Source organism: Ceratotherium simum, chromosome 34 (genome assembly GCF_057802395.1).
Source record: "Ceratotherium simum simum isolate JZ-2026a chromosome 34, ASM5780239v1, whole genome shotgun sequence".
NCBI lineage: Eukaryota > Metazoa > Chordata > Mammalia > Perissodactyla > Rhinocerotidae > Ceratotherium > Ceratotherium simum.
Window position 1 is genome coordinate 16,333,072 of NC_141933.1, and position 10,782 is coordinate 16,343,853.

At 45.3% G+C, this 10,782-nt stretch overlaps 2 protein-coding genes across 3 annotated transcripts; both read right to left on the minus strand.

The window, feature by feature from the left end:
- Window positions 1-232: 232 nt before the first annotated feature.
- SELENOH (selenoprotein H) lies at window positions 233-2,045 on the minus strand. Its single transcript, XM_004437377.3, has 4 exons — window positions 1,749-2,045; window positions 1,516-1,661; window positions 1,247-1,376; window positions 233-411 (listed from the first exon to the last, which is right to left on the minus strand). The coding sequence occupies exons 1-3, from the start codon at window positions 1,865-1,867 to the stop codon at window positions 1,276-1,278; spliced, it is 366 nt and encodes a 121-aa protein (XP_004437434.2). The 5' UTR covers window positions 1,868-2,045; the 3' UTR covers window positions 233-411; window positions 1,247-1,275.
- Window positions 2,046-2,481: 436 nt separating this feature from the next.
- On the minus strand, window positions 2,482-10,727 carry TMX2 (thioredoxin related transmembrane protein 2). 2 transcript variants are annotated; one of them, XM_087422903.1, is made up of 8 exons: window positions 10,361-10,669; window positions 5,398-5,458; window positions 5,039-5,152; window positions 4,702-4,778; window positions 4,363-4,469; window positions 4,120-4,185; window positions 3,898-4,027; window positions 2,482-3,355 (listed from the first exon to the last, which is right to left on the minus strand). In XM_087422903.1, exons 1-8 carry the CDS (start codon window positions 10,547-10,549, stop codon window positions 3,209-3,211), a joined length of 891 nt encoding a protein of 296 aa, XP_087279029.1. In that variant the 5' UTR covers window positions 10,550-10,669; the 3' UTR covers window positions 2,482-3,208. The 2 variants fall into 2 exon arrangements, with proteins under 2 accessions (XP_087279029.1, XP_087279030.1); XM_087422904.1 differs by lacking the exon at window positions 2,482-3,355 and having other exon boundaries at window positions 3,902-4,027; window positions 4,131-4,185; window positions 10,361-10,727.
- Between the last annotated feature and the right edge of the window lie 55 nt (window positions 10,728-10,782).

Sequence of the window (10,782 nt, forward strand, 5' to 3'; positions counted from 1 at the left end):
CTTCCATCACCACTTCCAAGAAGTGAGTTGAAAAAGATACAGTTGCTTTTTAAAAAATAAATTACTTTTTCCCCATAGTTTTTACAAATATTTCACATGCTTTACCAGAGACCCTAGGAGCTCCAGGTTAATTGGTGACCTTAGGCTGTGAAAAATCCAAGGGGGACCAATCCCATAAGGCTGGCTTTGTCCATCCCTTACCATAAGATTAAGTTTGACTTTATTACTCAAATACTTTATTTCAACTTTTATTAAACAAACCAAATCCAAGAACTTTTCAGTGCTTTACTAGAGGGTTGCCTCACAACTGAACCATCATTTCTGGAGGAGGAGAAAGCACAGCTTCAGGCACATGACTGAAGTTTGGCCATGTCCCATCATAAATGCTCCAACATCACCAGGGACAGAAGGCTGTGAAAGGGAGAGGGGGGCAAAAGGTTAGAGAAAGCACCCAGGCAATCACAAAGCCCCAGGAAGATGTGCCCCCAACCCTTGAACCCACAAACCCAAGAGAGCGCAAGGATTGCATCCTCCCCCCAGCCCATCTCACTCAACATGTCAAGCCCCTGACAACACGCCAAAGCACTATATGAAGCACTGGGGATAGAGAGCAAGCCAAATCCTTGTGACCAGCAGTGAGGGTACTGGATCGCAGTGTTATCACACGGGACCATTAACAGAACATACTAGAAACAAAAAACTTAAGAGGGCAGGGGTAAGCATACATGAAGTGACCGATTCTGCTAGTAAAATGGGAAAGTCATGACTCATACAAATATACAAATACGTGTAAACGATTTTAAGTCATAAATGAGGGAACTGCTGGGATTTACAACCAGTTAAAAGAATCAAAACACGTGCCATCAGGGATGTGGAAAATGTATTTCTTAACAAAACTGATCCATACCCCCAGGGCAATAATTGCATCTCCAAAGGCCACAAATTGCATTTCTATAAAGAATCATTTACATTACCATCAGTACCCCACGACTTAGCTCGAAGATCATGAAATGAAACATGGAATTAGTAAAGGGCACACTAGATTGCAAACAGTGATTTTTTGATGGTTTCAGTTTTTCCTATCAGTAAAAAGGGAAAAAAGTATTCCCAATAGAGGAGATTCTGAGAGCAAGAACAAAGTTATGAAAACGCAGCTCCTGCGTAAAATGAGGGGTAACAGTGAGGGCTGCGTCGCAAATAGCCACACAAGATTAATCCACCCCCCACAAACACACTCATTTCAAACCTCAGCGTGAGACTTCTGCCCAAACCTCCCTACGAAAGGTACTTCTTCAGCTCCTCCACCACCTCTTGAGGCTCAGGGAACTTGAGTTTGCGTGGGGGCCCCTTCTTGATCCCAGTCCAGAGCTCCACACCTGGGAGAAGGCCGAGTAAAGCGAAGTTACTTTGGAACCCACCAGCATCTCTCCAAAATCATCACGTGGGCGCGGTTTGAGACCAGTGCTTCCTCGCCTCGGCCCCACGCCCCTCCCCCAGGCCCGGGGCCCCACTCACTGCTGCCGTCGGGGCGCAGCAGCGTCACCTCGAAGCTGCCCCTCCGGGGCTTGGCAGGGTTCACCTTCACTGGAAGCTCGGGGGCCTCCAGGCGCAGCGCCTGGCTCAGGGCCGCGGCGTTGCGCCCGTAGACGCGTCAGCTTACGCTAGCGACAGAGGGGGAAGGTCAGAGACTGCGGCCCTTAGTCTGCGACGCCCTCGACCCCCTGCCCGTGACTCTCCAAGCCCCTCACCAATGCTCGATAACGACCGTCGCCTCCTCCACTCCCTTCCCGCCGCCGGCCAGCTTCTCCCGCTTCTCGGCCGCCGTGACCGCCGCCTCCGCCTTCCGCTTCCTCCCGCGGGAAGCCATGGCGCCTGGAGCCCGGCCGGGAACAGAGCCGACCACGGGCGGGAATAGGGTGGAGACGCGGCCGCTGAGCGGGCACGGAGCAGTGGACAGAGCCGGTCCGAGAGCCAAACCGCAGACCAGAAACTCCGCTCCCGGACCAAAACGTCCCCTGCTGCAGAAAGCGTGGCGCCGGGCGCACACGTGGTCTGGAGGCGGGGCCTTCGGGCTCAGCTACTCTGCACGCAGGGTGGGGGGAGTTAGGGAACACCAGCCCAAACCACCAGTGCTGGGAGGCGGGGCGGGGGGGACAGCAGGGGCGGGGACTGGCAGCTCGGAAAACAAGCTTGGCTTCACACTGGCTTTTCTGTAACCGCGCGTCCAAGCTAAACTGTGTGCGCCATGACCCCGCCCCTCCCCAAAACCTCCTCCCTGGGAGCTGCGGACCAATCCCAAACCAAGTCCCCAGCCTAACTCTAGGATTACGGAAACTGGCCTTCCCGACCTCTCCCCAGTCCTGGGGAGCAATACCCAGTACGTTGTGAAATTAACCAGGTTGGCCTTTGATATTAAGCTGGGCAGTTCCTCTGCAGTTGCCTGGTTTTTCTAATATACAAATAACACAAAAAGGCACAAACAAAAGGAAATCCCAGTCTCTTTTATTATGGAAAACCATCAACTGGGTGTGGGGGCACAGGTAGAAGGGTAAGTGAAACCCCAATCCTACCCAAGGGCTTTCTCCTCTAGGCCCCATCACACAAATCAAGTCTCAAAACCTTTATTCTCCTTCTTCCCAACCTCCATAAAATAGGGGGATTATTCAATACTGTCTTCAGTGAGAAAACTCTGTGGTTAAAGGTTTCTCCTTGGGACCAGTTACAAAGTTAGGCTTATACTTTTTAATGAAGGCCACAGACCAAGCCAAAAGGGCCTAAAGCAGCAAGGTCCTTGAGGGAAAAACCTTAGCGCTGACTCTGTACCTTAGCATCTTATGCTAGGGTTTACTTAATCTAAGTAGGCTGTGTAGGCCAACGAAGAGTAATGAAACCTCATCATGGTGTGTGAATGGTAGACAGCGGTTGACAACTGACCCAAGCTTGGAGGGAAAGCATTTCCTCCTCCATTATATGCGATCTCTCCCTTCCTCTAGTGAAACAGCAGTGGAGGCCTTCCTGGAGGAGGCATGTCAATTCCCCTGATGCCTCTTTAAAATCAGAAGCAGCACCCTGCCCCACCCAGGCACGGCCAAACAGGGAAAACAAATAAAAGGCTGAGGCCGCAGGCAAGGCTTATGGTTACAGAAGGGGCAGGGCCTCAAAAGTGCCTGGGAGTGACAGGAGAGGAAGCACTGACAAGACAGGGATCCTATTTGTCCTTCTTCCTTTCCCCATCTGGCACTGCAGTGGGGGTTGGGACCACAGGCTGCTCCTCCGGGATATTATCTCCAGCCTTTGATAGCTTCTTGGCCCGTTGATAGAGCTCATTCAAGCTGAATTCTCGGATCACATTCTCCTGTGCAGAAGAGATGCACATGTCAGGGTTTGGGTTGGAAGAGAGAGTACAGAGCCTGGGAAGTAAGAAGTATTTAGACACAGTCTCTAGGAAAGGAGGACACAAAGGACAGAAATATACTCTAATCTAACTCCTCTTTTGGCTACCTGGAAAAGAACTAATATTTAAATATCTATTATGTTCCAATCACTGTGCCAACAATTATAGCTACATTATTCAATGTAATCTGCAAAACAACCCTATGATCCAAATGTTACTGTCTCCAATTTATTGCTAAGGAGCCTAAGGCCTATAGACTATAGGTACAAGGGCCTTTGAGACTAAATCTTAATAATTGTTCCCCAGTACTAGCAGGTCTGGCACATGGTAAAAGCATAATATAAATTTGCTGAGTGAATTCATGAATGAGTTATAATAATCAGTCCATACTCTCAAAGCTTGTGGGCAAGTGGCAGAGCTAGGAATCAAACCCAGGTTGGGCTTCAAAGCCCACCCACTGTTCCACACCCTTCTCCAAACCACTTGCCCACTCTTTCATGTACCTCCGAGAAAGTCCAAGAGACAGCTCGTCCTTTCTTGTCAATCTGCGGCCGCCGCATGACCTCCTTGCCACCTTGGAACAGGATCAGGGTAGGAAGCTGCTTGGTGAGGGGTGATGTGCTCACTTTGTACCTACAGGGCCAAGAAAGTACTCTGTAAATGCATCTGTATACATCACTCAAAGTGATTCCCTGCTCAGAGCCTCTGCCCAGGCCCTTACATACCGTGTACTAACATCAGTGTAGCGTCCAACGTCCACCTTCCCAAAATTCAGCCCTGAACAGTTGTACCTGAGAAGAATATGTTATTAACATAGTGAAAGAAGACAGAATGGATTAAAGGAAGTGGAAGTATAGATATGGGGGGGAGCTGCCTTTGATTGCAATGTGCAAAAATGAGGGCCAAAAACAATGAGAGGGAAAGTACAGCATCTCAATTTCCCTCATCCCTCCCTTTGCACTACTCACTTGAGTGACAGGTCAGCATAGATAGGAGCAAACGACTGGCAGTCATTAGACCAATTGGCAAAGAACTCCACAATCCAAGTGACCCTCTTGTCCCGCTCCAGTTCTTCCTGCCACACACAGAGGAGAAACAGTGAGCTGGATCACACAGGCTCCTGGGAAGGTTCAGACATTAGCATCTAATTTCTTGTCCTGGCTCCCCCTCTCCCCTAGATCCCATAATAAACCACAGCGCCCTTGACTTCCATTCTGAAGCACTGTTGCTCCTCCTAGTGAGTAGAAGCACAACTACAAAATCACCCACAAGGGACCCAAGAAACAGAAGGGAGGAAGAGCACTCACATCAATGGTTTTATCATTGAAGTACTTGATGTATTCAGGGCCCATGTACAAGGGAGGCTTGCACGTCATCAGGAACACTAAACAGAAAAAAGGTGTCAGAGGAAACATATAAAGCCTTGGGCAGGGGACTTACTTTCAAACCAACTCAAAGATTTCAGGCACCAAAGACATGCAGACCACTAACACATTCCCTTCCTCTTAAAGAAAGTTGCTGTAGATTCTTATCACCTGAGCCACACACATAATTAATTAGGTACAAGATATGGAAGAAGGGTATGGAGAAACTGGTTTGGGATTGGAATGTGGTTCCCACAACCAAGTCTTCCGGTCTCCTTACCTATGCAGAGTGTGATGTAAAGCAGGCCCATGCGAATATCCAGGCGGAAGAAAAGAATTGCATTGGCCACTTTACTAAACATGAAGATGTTGCCTATATGTTGCTCCACGGTGACTGAAACACAAAGACGTCACAGGTCAGGCTGGGCTGCATGCTCCTATATCCCATTATTTGTCTCTCTTCCTGGAGTACTTTGAAATGGGAAAGGAGGAAGGGAATAAAAGTCCAAGATCAAATTCAGCCTTGGCATGGAACGAGGGACTAGTGCACCAAATAACACCCCTCTCATAACATGAATGAAAGCACTTGCAGAGGCATTAGGGCTAACCTTGAGAGACTAAGAAGCAGGCTAAACTTACTGGATCTGCGGTTCTTCATCATCACAATGGCACTGAGAAACATCAAGATCTCTACTTCTCTCTGGAACAGAATCAAAGTGACAGGAGAGCCATGAATAGAGATGATTTGGGTGGGCAAGGAAGGCAAATATGGGATAAAAACCAACAGAGATCCAAACTGGGAATGGTAATGTTACTGCACAATGCACATAAAAAAGCCAATAATTACACCACCAGCTTTTGAGAAAAGAAAAGGCTTTACTGCAAGGTCAACCAGCAAGGAGACAGGAGGCAAAGCTCTCAAATTTGTCTCCCTCATTCAGGGTTTGGGGTGAAACATAAGAGGTTAGGGAGAACAGGCTGGTATGTGGAAACACTGGCGGGGCATGTTTCAATTGGAGGGCTTTAAACATTTACGGTAAGGTGTGGAAGGGGCTTTATCATTGGATCTTCCTAGACAACGGACTCCTCCCTTCTGATAAGAGTCCGACTTGCAACTTCCGGTCATGTCCTAGTCCTTTGGTTCCGTGGTGGGGGAGAATCTTTGGTTCTGGTGTCATTTCAGGTCAAGATTTTCTCCTCTGCACGTGCTCTGGCTACGTGACTTGCAACTTTTTTTTTGCACACTGCCTCTGAAAAACAACTCTTAATCACTCCTCTGTTGATAAGAAGGGGTCAGTTCGAACTGGTCCTAGTGGGCCCATGGTTACAGCAACAATAAAGAAATAACTGGAGTCAGCTAAGGTATAATGGGAAAACACCAGTCAGATCTAGGTTCAGGTTCTACCCCACCACAAACTGGCTGGTGCCTTTCAGCAAATCACTTAACCTCTGACTTTGGTTTCCTTGACTGAACAAGATCTTTTTCAAATTGCTCTTGTGAGGATTAAATGAGATAACTGGTATGAAAGAATTGTATAAAGTATATGGTGTAAAACTGTAAGATATTACAACCAACTCAGTGTGATCCTGGAAAAATAAAACTTTTCCAGGGAATTTTCTCAGTAATATTCCATTAATACAACATACGGTTATTCAATTTGTTTGGTTTTGCTTAACTTAAGTCATTCCTTTCCACCTAATAATCCATGCACCTTTAATTTAATTAGAGAACTGAAGGAGGGCTTTCAGAGCTCTCAAAGGCCCTTTTCAGTACCCTTGGCTTATAGTTCTTTCTCACCTTCTAGAATGTAAGCTCCATTATGAGCAAGTGAGACAGACAATAAACATGACAAAGAAACAAACAAGACAATTTCAGAGTAAAGACCACAATGAAGAATAGCAAAAACCATGTGAGAAAAAACATGGGAGGAGGAGCAACTATAGATTTGATGGTCCAAAGCCTCCATACCTTTTGTTTGTAATACAGGGACCCAAATCATTACTGCAGACAGAACCAGTCAACAGCAGTTTACAGGTAGGAGTCAGGGACCTAGGTTTTTAGCCTCAATCTCCAACAAAAAGTAACTGACTAGATTTAGAAATGGACACGTAAAGTGGGGGTTAAGGAAGATGACAGACCTTTTTTTTTTTTTTTTAGATTTTATTTATTCATTTTTTTCCCCCCAAAGCCCCAGCAGATAGTTGTATGTCATAGGTTCACATCCTTCTAGTTGCTGTACGTGGGACTCGGCCTCGCGCTGGACGGAGAAGTGGTGCCTTGGGGCGCGCCCGGGATCCGAACCCAGGCCGCCAGCATCAGAGCGCGCGCACTTAACCGCTAAGCCACAGAGCCGGCCCTGACAGACCTTACTAAATGTTATACCTCAGCAAAAATGAAGAAGAGTTTCCATGAATGAAATTGGTTTAGAATTGGGATTTACAATTGTGGAAAGATGAATTTTAAAAGGGAATTTTAAAAGGGAGCTGTGGTCAATCAGAAGACCAAAGATAAGACTAAAAGGAATATTCTCTAAAGATAGAGAATGGGTCTATGGCAAAGACTGGCTATGTATACTCAAAACCTTATTTCCTTTGCCTCTTGGGCATATTGCAACTAGACTCTCAGTCTCCTTGCATCTAGGCAGAACTGTATGACTAGTACTCCTGGACAGAATGTGAGTGGAAGTGATGTGCCACTGCGCCTAGGCAGTTAAGAAAGGGTGTATCCTTGCATTCCAGCTTTCTTTCAGCATCCGCTGGCTGGATGATGCTAGGAAGGCCATAGGTTGAAGACAGAATGAGACTGGGTTCCAGAATAACTGTGTGAAGCAGAGGTCCCTTGGTTGTTCTGCTTGTTCATTCATTGTTTTTAAACTTTTTGTTATAGAAAATTTCAAACACATACAAAAGGATAGAGAGGATACTGAAGAGTAACAGAATATGCCACCCCAAAATATGTCACTTTGGCATAAGGATTATTTTGAGCCTGAAGGCAATTGAGAAGTAGATAAAAGAAAAGCTGCCTACTCTCCCCATCTGTCTAAAAGCAGGACATAAATTTTCAAAGGTATCCCTCCAACCCTCTCTACCAGGAAGGACAAAAGTTAATCAAGGGAGGTAACTTTAGACCCTATCAGCCTGGAGACAGCGCCAGAGCAATCTACCTAGCAAACTAGCCTTTACCTACCATTAGTTTACTTTCCCACAGTCTGTCGCCCTTGGAAGCCTAAAACTGCTTTCCTTTGTCCAGCCATTTCTTGACAAATTTATCATTCTTTGCTGAAGATGCTGTATAAGTGGAGTTCTAAGCCACCCCTTTGAGTTACTCGTTTTCCCCTGGTATCTCCCATGTATACATGAGACATACATGTTAATAAACTTCTATTTGTCTTTTAATTATCTAGTCTGTCTTTTATTACAGGGGTTTCAGCCAAGCCCTCAGAAGGGTAGAGGGAAAATTAATTTTCCTCCTCACAATACTTTAATGAACCCCTATTACTCAGCTTCAACAGTAACATTTTGCCAAAATGGTTCTATTTCATCTATGCTACCCACTTTTTTTGCTGGGGAAACTTAAAACAAATTCCAGCGATATCATTTCACCTATAAATACTTCAGTGTGTATCTCTTACAGATAAGGACTTTTTTTAACAAAGCAAAATCCCATTATCATACCTTACACAATTAACAATAATTCCTTACTGTCATCTAATATTTGGTCATTATTCAAATGATCCCAATTATCTCAAGTTGTCTTTCTACAGTTGTTTGTTCAAATCAGGAACAAGCAAGCAAGATCCACGTACTGCATTTGGCTGATGTGTGTCCTTGTTCTTCCTTAATCTCTAATATATCTGCCCTTCCTTTTTACCCCCCAGCCATTTATCTGTTGAAGGCATTGAGTCACTTGCACCGTCAACATTCTTGCTCTTAAGATTTGGCTGCCTTCATACTCATGGTATGTTTTTTTCTAATGATGATCCTCCATCTCCCATATTTCTTGTAAAGTGGTAATGAAATCTAGAGGTCTGAATACAATAAAATCCAAATTTTTTGCCAAAAATGTATCATAGGTGGTGCTAGGTACTCCCCACTGCATCACTTCAGAGGACACATTAACCTTTCATCTGATGGTTTTAGCATCCACCGATGATCATTGCCTCGATTCATTATTTCATTGGGGCTACTAAATAATTTTTAAATTCTATCATTCCTTCTGTATTAACCCAAATTCTTATATTAAGAAATCAACATTCTCTTATCAATTATTTGATTACTCTGAAACACAGTATATCTAAGAAACGTGAAATGTTTCCTTTTATTTAATAAAATAGAAATAAACTTTTGTTCTGTTAAGCCATTGAAATTTTGAATTTTACCTGTTATTGCTAACATTATTTACCTTAACATCCTAACTTCCCAATCACCAAGGTAAATCAGTAAAACACGTATTTTCCGGGAAAACAAACACTGGCCATAAACCCGAAGTAGTTAAAAAAAAAATTCTATCAGAGTAATAATAAAATAAAAAACCTTCCAATATTTTGCATATTATTAGACGAGTATACAGAGAAATTAATTGTATAAAAGGTTCTACATTTATTAAAATCTTTATTACTATCCACTTATATTTTTGAGTTCCATTTTGGTTAAAGTGGTATAGAATATCAGACAAAAATAGGATCTTTTGAAATAGCATGGCAACATTTGAGCTAATTGATAATACTGTCTGGGAAAGGACAGACAAAGCATTAAAGAGTAAACAAGAGATGGAGGATAAAAGTAAAGGAGTAGGTTCTAGCAAAGGTCAAGACTCATTTGAGGAGGCTGGAAAACAAGATGAAAACTCAGGATGACCTTCCTTCCTCAGAACACAGATGCTGCTATACACCAGAGGGCACAGAGCTTCCATTCATTTTTCTGAGTGGTCCCTCCATTCTTAGTCAGGAAGTACAGCAAGAGGCTTGAGACAGATTTCTTCACAAGATATTTTTTACAATTCCTTTTCAATAGGCTTAACAATTTTATTCATTTTTGCATTCTCAGGATGCAGCACAGTGCCGAGCATACTGCGCGCACTCTGGAAATGTTAACTGAATTAAGAAATGGCTGTGAGTGTGCAGGTACTATGGCCAGAAGAGTGGTTTCAAACCCCAGGCACTCACTCGTTGTGTGACCTTGGGCAAGTCGCCAAACCACGCTGAGATCCATTTCTTCATCAATAAAAAGTAAATACCATTTGCCTTGTTTACCTCACTGGCTCTCAGTAGGCTCTCCATATGAGCAGCACTGTGAAACACTGTACATGTGTCTTGTGAGGTAGGGCTATTGACAACTATGAATGGTAAGATGGAAAGAACCCTGGACTCCAGAGTCAGAAGACCCAGGTTACTGTGCAGGCTAACCCGCTGTTTTCCCATCTTAATTAAACATGCAGAGGTCTAGAGCGATGACGGTCCGACCTTACACGCTAATGGTCTGGAAGTCCGCTACAGCCTCGGAACCTCAGGTGTTCTCAAAAAGGGGAACCTCAAGGCCCCCGGATGCAACCGCGGGGGCAGGGAAGTCAAGGTCGCGGGGTCCTCGGGCGGGGGTCGCTCACCCAGTCAAAGTCACACGGGTTGCCGTCTTCGCGTTGCGTGGGGAGACTGTGGCAGAGCGGGGGCAGCTTCCTCACGAGTAGGAAGGCCACCGAGAGCAGGGCTGACAGAAGGTAGTAAGGTCGGGCCAGCCATCGTGAAAGTCGCGGCACCGAATACACCAGAGCAATTAAAGGCGCCAGGACCGCCATCTTTTCGGCCGTTGCGGAGCCCGCAGCTCCTCGGCGTCCGTTGGTCAGGTAACCGTCTCTCCCCACATTGGGCCTGGTCTCGGATGCACCGCCTCTGGACCCGGAATTAGATCTAATTGGACTTTACGGTGGGTAAGAACTGAGAGAGGGATCTGATACTCTATTGGTCAATCTAGCTGTCGCTTTTCTCCCGCCCCAAGACATTTTATTGGACATGTGACTACGGCGAGCGA